Here is a 23818-nt window from a genome sequence, read left to right as displayed (position 1 = left end):
GGAAAAAATATACAAAATAAACTCTTTAGGTTTTGTTAGAGACAAAAAAATGGAAAGAAGAATGAAATATTCTCGATAAAATTTAGATCTGAACATTTGTTTTTGTTTACTGAACTTAGTAATAATGGCTGTTAGAATCTCTTATTGATAAATTTGGGGAAAATTGTTGAATTAAATCTGTTCTAAAATGTACATGAAAACAGTTCTAAAATGAATGTGTAGGAAATGTCTGCTTCTGCCCATGAAGTATGAATTGCTACAGGAATTGTTCTTTGGTTGTCAACAAACAGAAGACCAAACTAAAAAAGAAAAAGAATTGTGAGCAGACATTGTTCAACGGGGAGCACAAGACTCTCCCTGGGAGAAGGGAAACAGGTGGAATGCACCCTACCATTGTTCAAGCTTAATGCCTGGAGGCATTTTGCAGGTAAAGGGCAGGGGCAGGAGGAGCTCAAAAAGCCTCTAGAGGTCTTGCTACATTTAGATCAGAGACTGGGGGCTCTGAGTTGGCTAGAATTTATGAGGCAGAACAATAAAGAAAGCAAATTGTGTAAAGATAGAGCTCTGATGATCTGCAGAGGGAACCTCTTGAATCATAGGCTGAATGCAGATCTGTGCCGGCAGAGGATGAAATTACAAGAGGCAGGGGAAAGACCCACTGGAAAGAAGACCAAACATTTTTGGATATTGTACAGGGATGGGAACATTTTGCTTTCCCACTGACTATAATGAACAATGGAATAACAGGTAGAGAGTCCTTAGGTGGGTGTAGCTGTAGTGAGGCTGGCTTGGTCCTAGACTAAAAACTTCAGTGGGCCTGCTCTCAAAAAACTAAAAGGATGCGAGTAATCCTGAGTAATTTAACTTCATTCCACAGTGGTCCAGCACTGTTTTTCTTTTCTTTTTAAGATTTTATTTATTTATTTGACAGAGTACAAGCAGGGGGAGCAGTAGGCAGAGGGAGAGGGAAAAGCAGCCTCCCTGCTAAGCAGGGAGCCCAACTAGGGGCTTGATCCCAGGACCCTGAGATCATGACTTCAGCCAAAGGCAGACACCTAACCAACTCCAACTGAACCACCCCCGTACCCAGGGTCCACCACTCTTTGAAAGAATGGAACATCATCCATCATTCAACAGTGTAAATTTTACAATGTCTGACATCTAATCAAAAATTAGCAGACATGCAAAGTAGCAAAAAATATAATTCATAACTAGGAGAAAACTAAAATGCTAGAAACAGTATGTCTGATGGACAAAAACAACATAAATCAGCTATTATCGTTGAGTGTTCATGTCCCAACAATATAAAGGAAAATGTGAAAATAACAGATTTAAAAAAAAAAACCCAAGTTGAATTTCTAGAAATTTGAAAGACAATAACTGAGTGTGAAGAGTACACTGAAGTTTCACCAGGCTGTGGGGGTGGGGAGGGAGGAAAGATGTAACATCTAAAATTTTTCCAAATTTGGTGAAAATTCAAAACCCATAAATGTTTAAAAAGGAAAAAAAAAGGTGAAAGTAGTGACTAGAAAAACTTAAAAACAGCCAGAGGAAAAAAAAAAACCTCATTACATAGAAAGGAACAAACAAATAAAATTAGGAGACTTCTTGCTGTGCACTATGCAAACTAAAAGGCATCTCTAAAGCTTTGAAATGCAGAGGCATATCTAAAGTGTTGAAAGAAAAACTATGTATTAAAATTTCTACACTCTGTGAAAATATCTTTCAGATTTTAGGGGAAAACAGACATTTTCAAACTAAAAAAAGTTGGGGTGGGTGTGGAGAATATATCAGCAGCGGACCTGCACTGCAAGAAATGTTAAAGGAAGTTTTACAGGCAGAAGGAAAATAAAACCAGAGGAATTTTGGATCTGTCCAAAGGTAAAGAGATGAAAGTACTGGCTATAATAAATATGTGCATAATATAAAATATTTTTCTGTCCTTTTACATAGGGTACATATGTGTATATATCTCATACTGTTCCTCTTATGTTGTACATGTGTGTAAGTATGTGTGTGTGTGTGTATATAATAAAGTCATACTATTTATAGTGTTTCTGCATATGGGCAACAAACAGAATTTCAGATTTTAAAATCAATACTGTTTACAATAATGTCAAAAAACATGATATACAAAGGGATATGATGACCAAAACATCTGTAAGACCTAACTTCAGAACTACGAAGTACATTTCAGAGTCATGATCCTAGCATGTAATTTCAGAGTCATCATCTAGCATGATCTAGCATGTTACTTTCTAACAAGTAAAAAAGCTCAACAAACTGAAAAAAATCAACACCTCTTCTTACATCCATTAGAGAAGTAAGGCCACAGGGCAAAATACTGCCCCCCAAACCGGAGAGGCAGAAGTGGTAATCAACAACATTGGGGAACTGGAGCAGAAACCCAGAAGCACAAGCTTCCGTGGGAACCAATGCCAGTTTAGGAAAATGTAAATTGTAATTGCTGGAGGCTCAGAACAGACAAGTCAAGAGTTAAAAACTACACAGGAAGACTCATAATTTTGTGTTGTACCTCCAGGAGCTCTACCAGGTCCTGATGGTGAATATTGGAGAAAGTCCCTTCATGCTTGCAGCAGCCAGTTGGCAAAAGGAACCTTTTCGAATATTCCAGACCACTCTGTTCTTAATAAGGCCTTGTCCCAGGGAGAAACTACTACTAAACCGACCTGGCTGAATGAAATCCCCAACTCCTGCTCCCTCTAGATTTCCATATGGAGGAAGTGAATACCCAACTTCAGCTGCTCTAGCCATCTGTCCCACCTACAGGGGGTGACTGACTAAGAAGTGCTAGTGAAATTCACACTCCAGGGGCACAGGTTTACTTGAAAGACTGAGAGCTAGTCATAGTGTTAGTAAAACCACTTGTTTATCACGGGTCCTTTTACGCAGTACATCATGTCCACCTGTCAACAACAACAACAAAAATCACAAGATGTACTAAAAGGCAAGAAACACGATTTGAAGAGACAGAATAAGTATCAGAAACAGGGTCAGATATGACAGAAGTGTTCAACTTAGCAGACCAGGGATTTTGAAAAACTATTTGCTAAAGGCTTCAGTGAAAAAAAAAAAAAAAAAAGTAGAAAAAAATGCAAAAACAGGTGGATAAATAAGCAGAGAAATGGAAATGCTTGAGACCAAAACAGTAACAATGAAGAAGGCCTTTGATGGACTTAGTAGAATAGATGCCTCTGAGGAAAGCATCACTGAGCTTGAAAGTCTGACAACAGAAACTTCAAAAAAGTAAACAGACACAAGACAACAGCAAAATAATACAAGAACGTGGGACAAACTACAAAGGAAATAACAAGCATAATGGGAATACCAGAAGGGGAAGGGGTACAGATGCGCAGAGAGAAAGGAACAAAAACTGTTTGAAGCCATAATTACTAAGAATTTCCCCCAAATTAATGTTAATACCAAGCTCAAAGAACACTAAGCAGGGTAAATATCAAAAAAGTACATTTAGGCATAAGATATTTAAAATTCAGAAAATGAAAGAAGCCAGAGGGAAAAACACCTTACCCATAGTGGAGCAAAGGTGAAAATTGCATCCAGCTTCTCCTTAGAAACTACGCAAGCAAGGAGAGGGTGGAGGTGAAATATTTTAAAGTATTGAGAGAACAAAACCACCAGCTTAGAATTCTGTAATCTATGGCACTGTCCTTCAAAAGTGAAGGAGAAATACACTTTCTCAGACAAACAAAAATTTAGGGTATTTGTTGCCTGTAGACCTGCCATCCAAGAAGTGTTAAAAATTCCTCACAGAGAAGGAAGTTAAGTCAGAAAATCAGATTTACATAAAGACAAGATCTTCAGAGAAGGAATGAATGAAAGTAAAACAAATACATTTCTTTTCTTGATTTGACAAGTTTGTTCAAAATAATAGCAGCTCTGTGTGTGTGTGTGTGTGTGTGTGTGTTTAAATGAAATGAACAACAGCAATGATACAAGGAACAGAAATTCCTAAAAAATTAGGAATATTTTGTTTTTATAAGGTACTTCCACTACTTGTGAAGCAGTATAGTATTATTTGAAAGTGGACTTGGATTAGTTATAAATGTATATTGCAGACGTTAAGGGAACCACCTAAAAAAGAAGTATAATTGATAGACTAAGAAGAGAAAATAAAGGGGCACCTGGGTGGCTCAGTGGGTTAAAGCCTCTGCCTTCAGTTCAGGTCATGATCCCAGAGTCCTGGGATCAAGCCCCGCATCAGGCTCTCTGCTCGGCAGGGAGCCTGCTTCCCCCCACCCTGTCTCTCTCTGTCTGCCACTCTGCCTGCTTATGATCTCTGTCTGTCAAATAAATAAAACCTTTTAAAAAAAGAAGGTGGAGAAGGGAAAATAAAGTCATATACAATGCAATTTTATTCATAATTGCCAAAATGTGGATGCAACCAAGATCTCCTTCAGTAGGTGAATGGATAAATAAATCATTACATTCAGACAATAGGAATATTATTCTGTACTAAAAAAGAAATGAGCTTTGAAGCTAGGAAAAGAACAGAGGAAACTTAAATGCGTATTACTAAATGAAAGAAGTCAGTCTGAGAAGGCTATATACTGTGTGATTCCAACTACATGACATCCTAGGAAAGGTAAAAACATGGAGACAGTAAAAAGATCAAATACTGCCAGGGCTGATGAGTAGGGATGAATAGGCAGAGCACAAGAATTTTTAGGGCTGTGAAACTATTCTGAGTGATACCGTAATGATGGATATGTATCATTATATATTGTCAAAATGCATGGAATGTACACCACTAAGAGTGAACTGTGTTGTAGGCTATGGACTTCGATTGTGATAATGATGTGTCAGTGTAGGTTTATCCTTTATAACAAGCATACCACCATGCTATAGGATTTTGGTGGGAAGGCTGGTTAGGGACAGTAAGTATAAGGGCAAATTCATTATTAGTGTCACTTCACGCAAATCATTCTGTACATTTATTGCAGTCTCACTCAAACTCCTGGCAGCCTTTTTTTTTTTTATAGAAAATAACAAGCTGATTGAAAACTTAAGTGAAATGCAAAAGACCTAGAAGATGAAAGCAGTTTTAGAAGAACAAAGTTGGAAGACACACATTACCTAAGTTTCAGATTTCTATAAAGTTATAGTAATTAAGACAATGGTGTTGTCTTAGGATAGGCCCATAAATTGGTGGCCAGATTAGAGACTATTCTATATCGTCTGTTGGGTTTCAGCAAAGAGGCCAAGGTAATTTATTGGAGAAGAGACCGTCAACAGCTACCACAGGAATAGCCAGAGGGGAAAAGTGAACCTGCCCTCTTTACCTCACACCATATACAAAAATAATTTGAAATGGAACACAGACCTAAATGCAAAAGCTGAAAATTAAAATAATCTATAAAAAAAAGTGGTATAACTGTGCATAGAAAATTCATTTAGACATTTTATGGGCTCAAAGAAATATGTGTCAAGATCTTAAGAAAGATTTTGATGTAAAGGTCAAACTCGTGAAAGAGGAGTCAAAGTCATAACCATGATGAGGGTCATTTACCATATTTTTCAGTTTAGTCAATGTGTGGCCAGTTTTTTTACTACAGTGATGTAATGTAGGATCGTGGCAGGACTAATTTTTTTTTTTTAAGATTTTATTTATTTATTTGACAGAGATCACAAGTAGGCAGAGAGTCAGGCAGAGAGTGAGAGGGAAGCAGGCTCCCTGCTGAGCAAAGAGCCCGATGTGGGACTGGATCCCAGGACCCTGGGATCATGACCTGAGCTGAAGGCAGAGGCTTTAACCCACTGAGCCACCCAGGTGCCCCGAGGACTAATTTCTTAATAGCCTTATTTGTCACAGTCCTGTATCTGTAAATGTCCAAGTGTCTTCCTGGTGTTTTTTTCAGTTATACTTTTCATTTTCATCAAGGCAAGTATATGTTCTAGAATGACATTTATATATTGTATATTTATGTATATTATATACTTATAGGTTATATATTTGGATTCATTGTAAATGGGTCTTTGGTAAGTTTTAAGGATCCATTATTAGACACTACGGTCATGTAACTGGCAACACACAGGGTTTCTTGGGTATTCGGTTTTATCTCCAGTTCCTGCCACAACTGTTAGATTAAACATGTCAGTTATGAAATGTTAAGTCAGAGAATTCTAACCATTGATTGCATGTTTCAGCCTGATAATGCATATTTAGTTTATTTTTGTTTTTAATTTTCTTTATCATTTTAGTAACAATGATGATGTTATGTTGATTTCTGTGGAAAATCCTAATTTGACAACTCCAAATACATCAAATCCAACAGGTATCTTAAGTTGATTAAAATATGATCTATGAAATTAGAAAGCCTCAAATCAGTATTTGTATTAAAATGGAGAACTGAATATTATCTTTCAATAAAATAAAAATTTTAATTCTACTTTCAAAAATGTTTTTATATCCATAATTAATATTATCTGAATAAATAAGTGATTTCTTAATTTAACTGAGGTTTCTTTTTAACCTCATGATTTTATTTAATTTATGGCCTTTTGTTTGTTTTCTGTATTTAATAGATTTGTAAGTTACAAAACTACTTAACCTTTCATATATTTCATTATATGAAATATTTGTTTGCCCTGGCATGTGTTGGTGGTAGTGATTTGGTTTTTGGTTTTTTGTTTTAATCTTAAGATTTAAAGTTGGGCTATTCTTTAGCATCTTTGATTTTTTTTTTAACTTTTTGGTTTTTTGAGTTGTTCCTCTTTAGAGTTGCTGTCTTATTCAACTTAGGTAAAAATCTTTACCCTCAGATCTCAAATAAAGTTCCTTTCTCTTGAAATGGCTATCTTCTTGGCCTGTAAATTCTCATTCCAAAACTCCGCATTTCCTTTTCATGTTTTACATTTTAGTGTATTTGCATCTTGATTTCAGAAAGCTTTGCCTTCACTTACACAGCCACTCAGTTGCCCCCAGGGCTCAGACTATTCAGATTGTGAATCAGATATTTACAAGGGACAGTAAGCATTTATCTGAGGTTTTCTCCGGTTCTGAATTGAATTCTCCTCAGTCATCTCCAGAGTCTGGGCTAGAGGTACTGTGAATAAAGAATATGTACATTTCTTTCCAAGTCTGTTTCCTCAAATGCCATATCTATTTACAGATGGATTTTCAAAAAAGTTACTAATAGTTGTAAAGTTACAGAAGGACAAAATCTTTTGAACCCAAATTAGATTTTTTTATTATTTGGATTGGTTCCTCGGTCTTTGGAATGGGTCATGTCAACTGAGTTCCTTTTTTGTGATTATGTAATAATAAATGGTTAATGTGCATCCTCATTGTGTCTGAGCATTCATATGTTACAAAGTTCATAAATATCTAATAGTTTAATACATTTATCAAATGTTGGTATTTTTCTTTCAGATACTGGAAGAACCAAATCAGGAAATTCTAGTACTTCACCTGGTGCTAAAACAGAAGTTACGGTAAGTAATAAATTTTGTCTCTGAATGTTGTTCATCTGAGTATGTTAGTTCTGTGAACTTAGTGTTGCTGCCTGGTGGGGATGGGGGTGGTGACTTAGTTTTGTCATTCATTCTCTGTAACATTAATGCCTGATTAGTTAGCATACCCAGATTTCCAGTCTAGCTTAAATATTAAAACAGTTAGTGACAAACATATTTCACAACCCTACTTATTTACCAAACTAACTCGGAATCTGCTTAGTCATATTCTTAGAAACCACGTAGTATTTCCTCAGCCCCTCTCTCCTAATAATAGAGTTCAATTAAGCTATAGTGTTTTCTTTTTTAAAAATATTTTCTGCAGGGCACCTGGGTGGCTCAGTGGGTTAAGCCTCTGCCTTTGTTTGGCTCAGGTCTTGATCCCGGGGTCCTGGGATTGAGCCCCACATCGAGCTCTCTGCTCAGCAGGGAGCCTGCTTCCCCTCTCTCTCTGCCTGCCTCTCTGCCTACTTGTGATCTCTGTCAAATAAATAAAACCTTTAAAAAGAATATTTTCTGCTATGGAGGCAAAATCTTCATTTTCTAACAATTTTTCAGGCTGTAGAGAAGAAGAAATTCGATTCTGTGATTGATCTGACGAAAGAAGCCCTATCAAACTGCAACACAGGTAAAGGATTTGTCTTTCCTTATTTTTTTTTTAATTAACATATAATTTGCCTCAGGGGTACAGGTCTGTGAATCATCAAGCTTACACATTTCACAGCACTCACTATAGCACATACCCTCCCCAATGTCCATAACCCAGCCACCCTGTCCCTGCCCCCCCACCCTGTCTTTCCTTTTTAAGAGAGAGGGAAAGTAACAGTCCAGAAAGCGTTTGACCCATTTATAAAGTCTGTTTTAGTGTGTTAGTGTGTGTGTATAGCTCTATGCAATTGTATCATGTATTCACGTAATGGTCACTACAGTCAAATTACAATTATGCATGGGTGTAATGTGATGATACAATTATGTATCTTTTTGAGACTGACTTCTTTTACTTAGCGTGATTCCCCTGCGGGTCATCACAGCTGCCTATCAGTAGTATTGCTTTTTATGGCCGACTGGTATTCCATAATGCGATGTATAATGTTTGATGTTTTCACTCGCTGAAAGACAGCTGGGTTGTCTGGGGCTGTTATGAATCTCTTTTCCAGTACACACCTTTCTTCTTGGTATCAGTAGCCCTGTGAGAGGGTATTAGGGCAGAGCATGGAAAGGTAGAGGAAGAATGACAGCAGTGCCCTCTTTCTCAGATTTAAACAGGAAGAAGTAAAATGTAGTCATCTGGGGCTAGTCATCAGTTACAAATAAGTTTCAACTCTTAATAACTGCACTTGAATGTTTTGTTTTGTTTTTTTTAAGATTTTATTTATTTATTTGAGGGAAAATGAGTGAGAGAGAGCATGAGTGAGGAGAAGGTCAGAGGGAGAAGCAGACTCCCCAAGGAGCTGGGAGCCCGATGCAGGATTCGATCCTGGAACTCCGGGATCATGACCTGAGCCGAAGGCAGTTGCTCAACCAACTGAGCCACCCAGGCACCCTGCACTTGAATGTTCTTGTTACTCTTAATAAAATCTGGGAATGTAACTTATTTAAGCATTAGAAAATTATGTACTATTTAAAAATGGGGAGTAGCATAGTAAATATATAGCCAGTTCCTTCTCCCCTTTCAACTGGGATCCAAAGGTTAGAACAATTGGAATCTCCAGGTACCCCATGATAGAATTAAAAAGTCCTTCCATTTCCAGTTCCAAGATAAAGATTAGAAATATAAATTTGAAAGATGAATTGGGAACCTATAATAATCAGTTACTTTTTAATTAAGATTATTAAGTCATTTCTAAACCATAGGGTACAGGATTTGAGATACAGTAAAATAAAAAGAACACAGATTCATTCAGTGCTTTAGAAAGTAAGTCAGACCTCTAAGTTGGGGGGGCTTCAGTTTGAAATCTAGCAGTTGGACAGATGGACCCTTCTCGTCTGTACTGCCGACTGATGATAATGTGAATCTGTTCATCTTGTAGAGTGTCCAGTTCTGAATAAAGGTATCAGGTCAAACCTGGACTGTTTCCCATTATTCCCAGCCTTAATGAATGGTATCACCAGCTCACCCAATTTCCCAAGCTAGACATGAGTCGCTTTTGACTCTTGGGTCTGCCCCATTCTCCTGGGGTATGTCTGATGACCCTACTCTTCATTTTTTCATATTCACTTCACACTCTTGGGCTGGACTTTTCCTTCCAGGCTCCCCTTACCATTGGTATTTGGGGCACACCTGTATTATAGCTGTATGGCATTGCTCTGTCTTTGTTTCTTTACATTATCACTTCCTGAAAGGACTCCATTCTCTCCGGCCAGCGTCAGTGCTTTATTAATCTGTAAGTCTCCATCCTCTTAGCACAATGCTTAACACACAGTATACATTCCCCCCCAAAATACTGAATTAATGCATATTTTCCACTGAAGAGTTTTAAAGGAAATGTAAGTTCACATACTGTGAATGGGAGTGTAAATCTTTCTGGGAGACCTTTTGTCAACATCAAAAGCTTTACAAATAGGCAAGACTTTGACCCTAAAATTCTGTGACTAGTTACCTAAAGAAACTGAAGTTAAGTATATAGAGAAGTATGAAAATGCTCATGGCAGTGCTGTTTGTGAAAAATAAAAGTCTGGAAATCCTTAAATTTCTAGAAATGAAGGATTAAGTGCACTAATTAGATTCATAAAGTATAACAGTATTTAGCCATTAAAAAGAATGTAGTAGAAGAAGTGTTAGTAGTGTAATGCAAAACAGGTCATAAATGCATATAGAGAGAGTAGTGGTGGAGTCAAGGGCCCAGGCTTAACTCTTAAAAAATGCCAGATACTGCAGTGTAGGACTACAGTCCCTTAGAGAGGGATGAGTGAGATGAGCTGTACGGACTGCGCCAGCTTTCCTCCTAGACCGTGGTGCAGCGCAGGAACTCCCAAGCAGAGGATGGCGTCTTGCCATTCCAGGTGAGGAGACGGAGACTCATTCGGAGAGGCTGAGGCCACCAGAATGAAGGGGAAGACTACAGCGGCAGAATGAGGAAGCCACTCAGAGAAAGGGCTCCGGACTCTAGCACAGAGTCCTCTTGAGTCCTTGCTGAAGCATTAAGCCACACATGAGTAGGGTGAAACCCTGTAAGTCTTGGCAAAGAATGACCAAAGAGCCTTATGCTCAGAGGTGGGAAATGTTTCAGTTCTGACCAGCTGCAGTGACAGCTGTAGTGACAGTTTCTTACGGACCATCTGGGTATAAACTCGTCTTAGAACAAAGGCAGCTGTAGCCTTACCCTAATAAAACCAAAAAGCTTTGAAAGGATTGAGCTGAACTACTATAACTTGATAGCTTATCACATAAAGCCCACTGTGTTCTGTTAAAAGAAGAGAATGGAATTCAACACACAACTATTTAAAATTTATAACACCCGGGGCACCTGGGTGGCTCAGTGGGTTAAGCCTCTGCCTTCGGCTCAGGTCGTGATCCTATGGTCCTGGGATCGAGCCCTGCATTGGGTTCTCTGCTCGGCGGGGAGCCTGCTTCCTCCGCACTCCTGTCTGCCTCTCTGCCTACTTGTGATCTCTCTCTGTCAAATAAATAAATAAAATCTTTTTTAAAAGTTTATAATATCCTGGGACACCTGGGTGGCTCAGTTGGTTAAGCGGCTGCCTTCAGCTCAGGTCATGATCCCAGCGTCCTGGGATCGAGTCCCACATCGGGCTCCTTGCTCAGCAGGAAGCCTGCTTCTCCCTCTGCCTCTGCCTGCCTCTCTGTCTGCCTGTGCTCACTCTCTCTGACAAAAAAAAAAAAGTTTATAATATCCATCATTCAGTAAAAAAGAAATCATGAGAGATACAGAGACCAAAAAATGGAATCCATAACCAGGAGAAAAATCAGTCAATAGAAATAAACTTAGAAATGACAGAGATGACAGAATTAACAGACAAGGACTTTGAAGGAACTTATAGAAATATTCTCAAAGTGGGGCACCCAGCTGGTTTAATCAGAAGAGCATGCAACTCTTGATCTTGAGGTTGTGAGTTTGAGCCCCACAATGGAGGCAGAGATTATATAATAAATTATTACATAATAAAATTTTTAAAGTTAAAAAAAAAGGAAAGGAATATGCTCAAAGATAAGAAGTGAACAGGAAAGAATAATATAAATAATATGAATAAAAGATACAAAATAGAACCAAATTTTAAAAAAGAGAACACTTAAAGTTCCGTGGATGGAATACAAATAGCATATTATACAAAGAAGAAGGAGAAAAAAATGGTACACTGGAGGAAACAGTACCTGACCAAATAGTTTGGAAAGAAACTACCTTAAATCCTTAAAAAAAAAGACTGAGAAAAAGGAATCAGACTTTCAATGAACTATGACATGGTATCAAGTGGTCCGACATCCACATATGGTCAGAAGTCTTCTAAATTTAATGAAAAGTACAAACCCACATAATTAAGAACTACAGTAAGTTCCAAGCAGGATAAATACAAAGAAAACCGTATCAAGGTATACCATAATTCATTCCTGAAAACCCGTGATAAAAAGAAAAATCTTAAAAGTGAACAGAAAACAAAACACAATGTTTTTCAAGAAAAAAATGTTTTATATCATAAAATATAGAGAAGAACAAAGAATGCACAGTATTCTCAGTTGGAACGATGCAAACCAAATGTCAGTCAAATGACATCACTGAAAGGCTAGGGTAAAAAAATTCCTTAACCTAAAATTCTATATCCACCAAGTATCATTCAAAAGTGGAAACAAAATTAAGACTTTTTCATATAAAAGTTGTTGTGGGCAAACCTTCATTATCAAAAAGGGGGGCCCCTGGGTGGTGCCATTCGTTGAACATCCAGACGACACTTTGCTACAGAAGACGTGGGGATGGCGAATATTTTACATAATCCAAGAGAAGCCACAAGAAAATTCAAAGAACAAATGAGGCTAATGGAGAACAGAGGCAAGACTGTAGATTTAAGCCCAACTAAACTGATAATTAGAAAACCATAAATGGTCTAACATGAAAAAGCAGACATAGTTGGACTGGATAAAAAACAAGACCAAATTATATGATAATTATATGATGCCCTTTAAATATAAATATACAGGTAGGTTAAAATTAAAAGGAGGGAAGAGGACAACTATGCAAAAGCGTGCAAACACTCATCATGACAAAGCTGGAGTGACTGTATTATCATAAAACCCTTCAGAAGAAGGAACAGTACCAGAGGCAAAGAAGACCATTTCAGGTGGCCATGAGACATATGAAAAAATGCTCCACATCACTCAGCATCAGGGAAATACAAATCAAAACCACAATGAGATACTACCTCACGCCGGTCAGAAAAGCTAAAATGAACAAGTTGGGAAACAAGAGATATTGGTGAGGATGCAAAGAAAGGGGAACCCTCTTAACACTGTTGATGGAAATGCAAACTTCTGTGGCCACCTTGGAAAAAAGTTTAAAATGGAGCTACCCTGCAACCCACCAATTGCACTGTGGGGTATTTATCCGAAGGAAGCAAACATAGTGATTCAAGGGGGTGCACATACACCAATGTTTATAGCAGTAATGTCCACAATAACCAACTATGGAAAGAGCTGAGATGTCCCTCCACAGATGAATGGTAGAGAAGATGTGGTCTATATCTACAATGGAATATTACTCGGCCATCAAAAAGAATGAAACCTTGCCATTTGCAATGACATGGATGGAACTTAGAGAGTATTATGTTAAGTGCAGTAAGTAAGAGAAAGACAAATACCATACGATCTCACTCATGTGGAATTTAAGAAACAAAACAGATGAACAGAGGGGAAGGGAAGGAAAAATAAAATAAGAGGAAATAGAGAAGGAGGCAAACCCTAAGAGATACTGAACTCTAGGGAAAAAACGGAGGGTTGCTGGAAGGGAGGTGGGTGCGGGGAAGGGATAACGGGGTGATGGGAATGGAGGAGGGCACGTGATGTGATGAGCACTGGATGTTACATGCAACTGAAGAATGACTAAGTTCTACCTCTGAAATTAATAATAGAAAAACCTATTTCATAATGATAAAGAAGCCATTTCATCAGGAAGACCCAAGGAAACCTACATGTGTAGGCATGTTATTGTAGAATTTCAAAATTCCTGATGCAAAAACTGATAGGATGAAATGATTAAAAAATAAACAGTTATAATTGGAGGTTCCGTCACTCCCTTCTTGGTGATTGATAGGGCATGTAGACAGAAATAGAAGGTGTAAAACCCGAGCAACACTACCAACCCAACTGAACCTAACTGACATTTATAGACTGCTCAACCCAGCCACAGCAGAGTACACATTCACATTAAATGCACAGGAAAGGAGCAGTAAGATAGGTTGGGTTCTGGACTGCAAAACTAGTCTGTGTGTGTGTGTGTGTGTGTGTGTGTGTGTGTGTGTTTAGAGTATAAGCGAGCCAGAGGTGGGGAGGAGCAGAAGGAAAGGGAGAGAATTTTAAGCAGGCTTCACAGCACTGATATCCGTTGCAGGGCTCAATGTCAAGACTGAGGTTATGACCTAAGCTGAAATCAAGAGTCAGACACTTACCCTACTGAGCTTCCTGGTCGCCTCTAGTCCCAGTATATTTAAAAGGACAGTTATCCTACAGAGCATACTCTCTGATACAGCAGAATTAAATCAGCAGTCAATAACAGAAATAGCTAGAACATCCCCAGGTATTTGGAGGCTAGACACATTTCTAAATAACCCATGAGTTAAAGCAGTCAAAAGAGAAACTGAAAAATATTTTTAACAAAACGAAAATGGCAAAACAGCAACATTTGAGGGATGTAGGTAAGGCAGCACTTAGAGGGAAATGACTAGCATTACATGTTTATAGTAGAAAAAAAGAGAAAGTCTAAAATGAACAATCTAAGTTTCTATCTTAAGATGCTAGGAGAAAAAAAGGACAGATTAAGCCTAAAGCAAGTAGACGATACTTTGCTATCAAAGACATGGGGACGGCAAATAGGCACAAGAAACCATCATCCTCATCCTTCTTACTCATGAGCAAAATGAAGACAATAGAGAGACACCAAAACATAGCTATTAGAATGCCTACAAGTGAAAAGAACTGAAAATACACAAAGTGTTGGCTGGCTGTGGAGCAAGCTGGCATTCTGGTGCTTTGACGGTAGGAACGTAACATGGTAACCACTTCGGAAGTGGCTCAGCAGTTCCTCCAGACGCTCACTGTACCCTCAACCATGAGACACGGTCATTGCAGTCTTAGCTAGTCCCCCACGAGGAATGACAGCCTGTATGTCCACAGACTTCTACGCCACTGCCACGGCGACTGGATTCATAATGGTCCCAAACTGCAAAGAGTGCAAACATCCATCAGCCGATAAATGGATAAATGGGTTGTGGCGTATCTGTACCAGAAGGTCCTTACAGCTCCAACAGATTCTTTTACCACCGGCAAATAAACTGACTAATGAAATGACTTGCAAACACAAGGCAGAATCTCGATTATGCTTGTCAGAAGAAAAATACAAACAAGAGAAATTTTGTTGGGGGAGATTCAGAGGGTATATTAATCAGTTCTACCATTGCACACACCGTAGATCAAAATGGTTTTGACGCTTCATAGACGTGCTCCAACTCAGGAATGTTTCAGCTCCCTAGCCCTACTACTTTGTGCCAGGAGGCCCCATTTCTTATCACCTCCCAGAGGTAGCCTCTCCTTGGTTGTTTTCAGACCATTCTTAACAGCTGCTTACACCCTCTTCCTTCCCCGTAGCCCGCACTTCCTCTTCTTCCCTTTCCTTTCTTGCCCGCACTGCCTCTCCTGACTCCATCCTCCTGTCTGAACCCCCTCCTTACCGCGGTCCACGGTTTACCGCTGACCCTGAGCAGTGTGGGCATGATAACAGGACACCAGCCCCACATGCAGCTGAAAAATGCCGTGACTGTTCCCTCCCCAGACCTAACTACTAACGGCCAACTGCTGACCAGACACTTCACCGACTACATGAACAGTCAACACCGTCTTGTATGTTACACGTATTCTATGCCGTTTTCTTATGATAAAGGGAGCTTTTAAAATCATGAGGAAGAAAAAATAGATTTCCAGTACTGTACTGCATGTACTGAAAAACATCCGCATGTAAGTGGACCCGCGCAGTTCAAGCCTGTGTAGTTCAAGGTCAGCTGAGCATGTGATCTCCAGGCTAACACAGCCTCAGAAACACAGAGTCCTTTAACCCCCAGACTGCCTGATACTTGGTTTGAATTCCCAGGTCTTCCATGTGTCTCGTATTTATACTGGGTTGTAAATGGCTCTGTTGGCAAACATCCTGTTGACCTAAGAGAGTGCAAGGAACCTCAGAGAACGCTGCCCGATGATCCCTCTCCCATGTATGGTTTCTCCTAGTTAGGAAGTCTTATGTGTTTATCTTAGGGCAATTTTTGTCACATTAAAGGGAAATTCTCTGTATTTGACACCTTGAAGCATTTTTTTTTTTAAAGATTTTATTTACTTATTTGACAGACAGAGATCACAAGTAGGCAGACAGGCAGGCAGAGAGAGAGAGGAGGAAGCAGGCTCCCCGCTGAGCAGAGAGCCCGATGCGGGGCTCCATCCCAGGACCCCGGGATCACGACCCGAGCCAAAGGCAGAGGCTTTAACCCACTGAGCCACCCAGGAGCCCCTTGAAGTTTTATTTTAAGGTTTTTTTTATTTACTGAGAGAGAGAGAACATGCGCACAAGCAGGAGGAGGGGCAAAGAGAAAGGGAGAAGCAGGCTCGGCACTGAGCAGAGAGCCCGATGCTGGCCTCGATCCCTGGACTCTGGGATCATGACCTGAACTGAAGGCAGAGGCTTAACCGACTGAGCCCCCCAGGTGTCCTGGGTCTTAAACTTTTATCAGAAGTTTATCTTATTTCACGGTTTTATGATTTTAGTTCACATTTAATTACCACCTAAGGCATAAACTAGTTTTGCTTCTCAACTCTTGCGTTCACAGGAAGTTCAGCATCCGCCATGGAGTCACCTGCAAAAGCTGCTTTGATCTCGAAGGAGACAACCCCCGTGGCACAAAATGCAGCCCAGGTATGGATCGGAGCCGCTCTATCCAGGAATACGCATTCCAGATTGAGTGGACGTACCCACCGTACTCACACAGAAACACCTGGGTCACATTTCAGCTTGTACTTTTTCAGAATGTGCTATTGTGCCTCTACTTACTTATGGAACCAAAATAATTTAATTGAATTTTCCAGAAACTCTGGAGGTTAAATATGTATTTTTTTTTTAAACCCCACAAAAGATTTTTAAGAGTAGCAGCCATGATCAATGAGGGTAGAGGGAAATGGGTGTTGCACACTCACACTTTTCAGGCAAATTAGCACAACATTTGGGGACACAATTTGGAATTGATGGAATATTTATCCAGCGTGTCTGGGACCTAACCCTTTCTGGATCGGTGGTTCCAGAGCATGGAGATCCTAATGCCAAAAGAAGCTGATGGTTAGGAAGACTGGACCCAGCCAGGCCCACATAGTCTTGAATGTTCTCGTGATTCTGGTAAATGGGTCAGAGAACACACAGTGTATTTGGAACTGCAGTTGAGAACTTTAATCAAAAATGGCCAGTCGAGCTTGCTAAACTTTATAAATGTCTTTCTAGGTTCTTGAGTCCTTTGAGCACTTGCCACCTCTCCCAGAGCCGCCACCACTACTCCCTGAACTGGTGGACAAAATCCGGGACACGCTTCCTCCCCAGAAGCCCGAGCTCAAAGTGAAACGGGTGCTGAGACCCAAGGGCATTGCCCTGACTTGGAACATTGCCAAAATCAACCCCAAATGCGCCCCCGTGGAAAGCTATCACCTCTTCCTCTGCCATGAGAACCCTAGCAATAAGTTGATTTGGAAGAAAATTGGAGAAATTAAAGCTCTGCCCCTCCCCATGGCCTGTACTTTATCTCAATTTTTAGCTTCCAACAAATATTATTTTACTGTCCAATCAAAAGACATTTTTGGGCGATATGGACCATTTTGTGATATAAAATCTATCCCTGGGTTTTCTGAAACTCTTACCTAAAAAAAAAAAAAAAGGCTTTGGTAATTATATTGTACCACATTGTTTTGTTTTGTTTTTTCATGTTTGAGTTGTTGGTTGGTTTACGATGTTCCTCTAACACTGTTTGCCATCTTCAAGGGCCAGTCCAGATTGTGAACCCTTTGTATAGGGCAGTCCTCTTCCCTGTGTCAAAAGTGGCCTCTAGTTTCATGAGTTTCTGATTTGCACCCCGTAAGTACTCCCAGTGGGTATGTTCTACAACGTACTGTCGCTGGGCAGTGTCGTGCACAGTACCGCTGCCCACGGACCCTGGCGCATGAGCTGCCCCCGGCACCTCGGCCAGCAGTCTGCTGCCGGGCACCTGCGTCTGTGGGCAGTGCAGGTTGGTGAAAAACCCGCTCTTCGGAGGCAGGCTCGTCTGTGGGGTTCATCTCCCCAAGATCTTATGTAAATAAGTGTCTTCTCATTCTGTTCAAAATCTAAGGGCCATGAATTTGCCCTCTCCATTGTTTTTGTTTTTTGGCTACCCAGTCACTTGGAAAACGAGTCTGGAGGTTTTCCCTAAATCTGTTTGTATATTTAGGTACGTAATAAAATCAGTTCAACACCGTGTGCTGTGTACACAAAACCCGGAGTATGTCTTATAAAACCGTCATCCAGCCCACTGTTTCAGCTCTGGACAACGGAGAGGCTTGCTGTAGGTTTAAGGCTTTCATGTGTTGATTCTTCCGTGCTGCTCTGTTCTTCTCCTGGTGCCCCCGTTCCTCGGAGGAACAGAGCAGTAGGGGCCCCGAGAGCAGAGTCCCGGGCGCACGTCTGTCTGCGGCGCACGGGAGGGAAGCTGTGGCTAGCCCGGCTTGCCCGGGAACTCAACGGGCCAGCAGACTGGGTGAGTGTGAGTCGGTCGGGGGGACTGCTGAAGCCAAGGGACGTCACTGCTAGTGGGAGGGACAGTCTGCTCCCCAGAGGAGGGCTTTCTGGGTCCATGGTGAGAGTGCAGTCCTCGGAGGCTCCGAGATTGCAAAAATTGAACGAGGAGCGCTTTTCTTTGGCATTTTATGAATACCTTCACAGCTTCAGTCCGAAGTAAAGCTATTATTTTTCAGTCTCCTGTCTCTTTCTCTTCTAATACACTGCCCCTGGAAAAGCCAGATTCTGACTGAACGGATGAGACAAGCTGCCCTCCACGAGGCCCAGTTTCCAGCTGAGAGCAATGGCGAGCCCACTGCGGCTCAGGACAAGGGCTTCACTAGGGGGACCACTGCACCCATGGGGGGGGGGGGCGGACACAGACCAGACACTCAGGTACGTGCCAAGCGAAGCCCGAAGACTTGACACCTTAAACAAGATTTGGGTGTGCATCACCAAAGTGAAACTCCATCCCCAGCCGGCCCGCTTCTGGAATGCGGGTGGGCGCACAGGTCTTACAAGCTTTCAGGATACCAGGATGGGGGAGGAAGGCTGACAGTAAGCATTGGGGCTGGTGCCTCGAGCAGCACTTTTTCTTGCCTTTTGCAAAGTGTAGGGGCAAGATCCTCAAGTGTTATCCCCTCGGCGGCACCGGCAGAGAGCCAGCCTAAGGACGACACAGATCTGGTACCTAATACGACTGCATCATACATAAAGGGAAACGGATGCCCTGACTTTGGGCATGAAGCGTGGCCTTTGACTCAACGTGACCCTCATGCCCAAGCACATCTGGATTTCCTCCAGCAAGGGTGGAAATATCAGGTAGTTGCATCTCTCCCGACGGAACTCTCCTATGAGGCCAAAAGACAGGAATGGATGGAATTGGATTGGCTGCATGACAGGCTTTTTTTTTTTTTTTTAAGTCCAATTTCCCTCCATCCTCTGGATTTTGGTGGTAGTGGGTCAAGTGTAAAAGTGTCGATCTCTGAACTTCTGTCACCTCAGCTTTTGTAAAGATTGCAGTAAGGCCAATCTCAAGGGACACAGCTGTGGGCTGCTGTTAGCAAGCCCTGGGCCAAGGACCCATCTGGTAGTTCTTTTCCTTTACTTCGAGACAGGGAAATAACATCTGATCTGTGAAGATAATATTTCTATATTCACGAGTAATAGTTAAAACTATTTCCAACCCAGTTCTCTCTCCCTGGATTAGTGTGTGCAGTTGGACAGGGGGCCTGGAACGGATTTAGCCAGGATAACACAAGAGGCAGAGGATACTTAATTTTTGCAATCGCACGCTTTCACTCCTTGGATGCAGGGGAGTACTCAGTTTGGGGGAGGGAGTACCTACTGGTAGGCATGGCCTGTGGGACTGATGTCCACAGTGGCCTGAAGAGAGGGTACAGATACAGCAAGGGGTGGGGGGGGAGCCCCACATGGGGATAATTACTTGAGGTCATGGGGTATTTTCTGGCCTGTCTGCAAATGAAACCGATCACCACAGCCCAAGGTCAGCTCCATGGGTGAACTATGCTCTTTTTATCCATGAAAATAGGGACACACCTGTCTCTTGCTTGTAGATGGGGACCCTCGAGTGGCAAGCAGAGATACTTGGGTAGTTCAGCGGTAAGATGGGGACCCTCGAGTGGCAAGCAGAGATACTTGGGTAGTTCAGCGGTAGGATATGACTTTGTTTCAGCCCAAATGGGCTCTGTATAAAGCCAATTTGGTAAATTTATGGGCAGGGGTTATTCCTCTGAGCAAATCAGAGGGCAGACATAGATAGGCTGGGCGATAGCCCAAGACAGAGTAGAAATTCTTAGCAGCTGTGCCAAGAGGTTTATGACATGGTAAAAAGGTTTGGGACATGAAGCTCAGCCAACCCAAAATCGTTTTCCCCAATTCGTTAAATTTTCCCCATGAAATACTCATGCATTCATTCATTCAAGGGATCACTGAGCATCTGCCGTACGCCAGACACCCGGCCAGGAACTAAGAAGGAGAACAAGCAGATACTTTCCCGGGCACCTGGCTTCTGCCTGGGACTCCGTCATGATCTCAGGGTCCCGGGATCGAGCCCCGCATCGGGCTTCCTGCTCAGCGGGAGTCTGCTTCTCCCTCTCTCTGCCCCTCCTTCCCACTCGTTCTACCTCTCCCTCCCTCTCCCTCAATCTCAAATCATAAAATCTTAAAAAAAAAAAAAAAAAGTAGATACGGTCCCTGCCCTTTTGGAACTGACCTAAGGACATTAATAAGTAAAAAGTAAACACACAAGATTTTCAGAGAACAACACAACGCGATCCATAAGGAAACTGAGCAGGAGATACAGTAAAGCATGATGGAGGGGGTTGCTAGTCAAGCAGAGTTTCTTAGAGAGGGAGGCACTTAGGCCTGAAGGATTAGAAGGATTAGAAGGAACAAGGCATGAGGATGTGTGCAGGAAGGGTCTGTGCCAGGTCGAGGGGTTTAACCCTCACTCAAGAAAGTCTTCTAAAGCAAGAGAATTTGGGTGTAACAGGGGATCCCATGGGCCAGTGAAACCCACTACATGATTCTTAGTGGATCCTGATTCAGAAAAAACAGCTCTAGAGGCCATCATCTGGACAACAGGCGAAGCCCCAGCTACAGACTGTACAGGTAATAGCGCCACGTCCACGTTAAATGACGGACATTTGACTCCATGCCTTGACGTCTGTGACTCACAAATGGTTCAAAAAAATTTGCGTGCACGCACGTGCGCGTGCACACACACACACACACACACAGAAAGGCCAAAATAAATATTGACCACAACGTTGTTAGTTGGAGAATCTAAGTGAAAGTCTGTGGATGTCATGTCGCAACATTTCTGTAGGTTGAAACTTTTCAAAATAAGTTGGGGGACCAAACAATGGGTCATTGGACTCTTACAGCCCGTGGAGGGTCTGGAAATCCTGATTCAGGGGAGATTGGCAAAACGGGTACAGCTCACCAGGTTAAGAGCACAGAGAACATGTGCAAGAGGCAGGGGCATCAGGATAGTTCAGGGAGGCCCACGGAGGCTGTGGGGGGCTAGCCCGTGGACCGCAGAGCATAGAGGACCTCACTGGTCTCCTGCAGCTCAGCCTTGCTTCCCTTCTCTGCTCCCCCGGCTCCACACTGCGAGGGACAGTCTGTCTCTACCCCTTGGCTCTGGCAGGTCTAGAACTGCTCTGACCAATGAAGCATAGGGAAGCGACGCTGCAGCAGCTCCGGGAGCTGGCCTGGCAACTTCGACTTTCTGTGTCTTGGAAGCCAGCCACTGTCTAAAAAGTGCAAGCATCCTAAGATCACCTTGCTGCAAGAAGCCCATTCAGGAGACCCTGGAGGACATGATGTCACATGTGGCAGATGGGAGCCCCCCCATGAGTGAGGAAGCCGTCTTTGAAGCAGATCCTGGGTTTCAAACGCCCCAGCAGAAGCCATGGGGATCGGACAAACAGTTCAGCTGAGCCCCACTCACTCAAACTGCCAACCCACAAAACTAACCAAAACGAAAGTTATTCGAGGCCTCTAAATTTGGGGCTTGTTTTTGAGGCAGCAACCGCACCTGGGACCGTATTAGAGACTGAAGCTGGGTCGTTATTGTAAGTAATGCTGCTAAAACCTAGCGGTACCTGTATCCCTCTGAATTAGTGTTTGTATTTTTTAGGTAAATACCCAGTAGTGCCATTACCGGATCACAGGTAGTTCTATTTTTACCTTTTGGAGGAACCTCCTTACTATCGCAGTGTTATTTTCAACAGGCGGACTGTGCCAACAACCCAAGTGTCCACTGATGGGTGAATGGATAAAGAAGATGCATTTTTAGGTATATAACAATATTATTCAGCCATAAAAAGGAATGAAATCTTGCCATTTACAATGACAGATGGAGCTAGAGAGTACAATGCTAAACGAAATAAATCATCCCAAGAAAGACAAATACTGTAGGATTTCACTTGTGTACAATTTAAGAAACAAACAAGAAAAGAAAAAAAAAAAGACACCAATCAAGAAACGGACTCTTCTTCACTATAGAGAATAAACTAATGGTTCCCGGAGGGGAGGTGCTGGGGGGATGGGGATTAAGGAGGGCACTTGTCATGATGACCACTGGGTGACGTATGGTAGTGTTGTATCACTACACTGTACACCCAAAACTAATATAACGCTGTATGTTAACTATACTGGAATTAAAATTAAAACTTAAAAATATTTTTTAAAAAAAGTAGGTCAGTATCTTGGGCATTATGGAGAGCCAGCGAAGATTTCAATCAAGATGGTAATAGGGGAAGACAAGGCTGAGTTCACTCCTGTTGCCATGTAGAAACTAACCTAGAGAATGGGTGGGGGTGACCGGTAGACCAGGGAACCGGGGTCTTGTGATTAGTCAATTACAAGTCTATTGCCGTGTTCAGAACAAGAGGACAGCAGCTGGGCTGGGGTCCTGGAAGTGATGTCCAGGGGCAGGAGAATCAAGAACCCTTTCCTGGGAACCCTGAAAGCACATAACCAGCAGACCTCAGGATCCACTTACTCTGCCCTGAGGCCAGTAAGGAGGGCAGAATAAATACACACACAGTCCGTCCTCCAGGAAAAATAACTTGGCAGAGGAAAATGCCAAATGACCATGAAAGAAATCACTGGAATCATTTCTCTTCCTTGGGGACTATCTGATTTTTAAAAAAAGAATCTACCAGACCAAACCAAATTGTTTTGGTTCATAATGAAGATTTTAGTTGAATATAGAGATGTATCTATCCCAGGTCTAGAGCCAAGGTCTGGATGCCCAGGTCTAGGGCATTGGAATTTTTGCATTTCACCTCCTACATTCAATGTCACAAATTTCTTCCCTAAAAGGCCCCAGCAAACAATTTGGAAAATTGGCCACCAGGTGGCAGTAGGCCTCTTTCCCACCTTTCTGAAACCGACGTTAAACTTTTTTGTCCTTTTCACGTTGAAGCCAAGAGTCACACCACTACAAAATAACATACTTGAAATATGGTGCCAGTGTGGCAAGTCTCTTACTCAATATCTAGATACAGGAGGTAAGGACATGGTCCTTACCTCCCAGACCTCCACATTGATTCTGCAGGGGTTCAGAGCAAATCTCCCCCAAAATGTGCCCCTTTGGCACGTGCACTATTTTGAGCTGAAGGCAATCAAGACCCAGCAGACTCAAGAGAAACTTTCACCTCTTCCTTAAACGATGTAAGAGAATTTAGATAGGGAGCCTGGCCCAGAAAGGAAGCTACGGCCAAGAGACAGCTTTGTAATCAGAATGACCTATCAGTATAGCAAGTCAGCCACCTAATTACCAGACATTTGCCCTT

General features: G+C 41.8%; 2 protein-coding genes across 4 annotated transcripts in view; one reads left to right on the top strand and one right to left on the bottom strand.

Annotated features, from left to right (window-relative positions):
* Positions 1 to 18191, top strand: part of ATF7IP2 (activating transcription factor 7 interacting protein 2) — a 53973-nt gene extending 35782 nt beyond the window's left edge. For all 3 annotated transcript variants that reach the window (XM_045072217.1, XM_045072218.1, XM_045072216.1), the window contains 5 exons: positions 6241 to 6314; positions 7412 to 7473; positions 8050 to 8119; positions 16525 to 16610; positions 17187 to 18191. In XM_045072217.1, coding sequence (XP_044928152.1) covers positions 6241 to 6314; positions 7412 to 7473; positions 8050 to 8119; positions 16525 to 16610; positions 17187 to 17600 — 706 coding nt within the window. In that variant the 3' untranslated portion in view covers positions 17601 to 18191. The remainder of the gene's footprint in view (positions 1 to 6240; positions 6315 to 7411; positions 7474 to 8049; positions 8120 to 16524; positions 16611 to 17186) is intronic.
* Positions 1 to 23818, bottom strand: part of GRIN2A (glutamate ionotropic receptor NMDA type subunit 2A) — a 600982-nt gene that overhangs the window by 565875 nt on the left and 11289 nt on the right. The window lies entirely within an intron of this gene.

Source organism: Mustela putorius, unplaced genomic scaffold (assembly GCF_011764305.1).
Source record: "Mustela putorius furo isolate JIRA1106 unplaced genomic scaffold, ASM1176430v1.1 tig00004007_pilon_pilon_pilon, whole genome shotgun sequence".
NCBI classification, from domain to species: Eukaryota; Metazoa; Chordata; class Mammalia; order Carnivora; family Mustelidae; genus Mustela; species Mustela putorius.
This window is presented reverse-complemented; position numbering and strand designations above follow the sequence as displayed.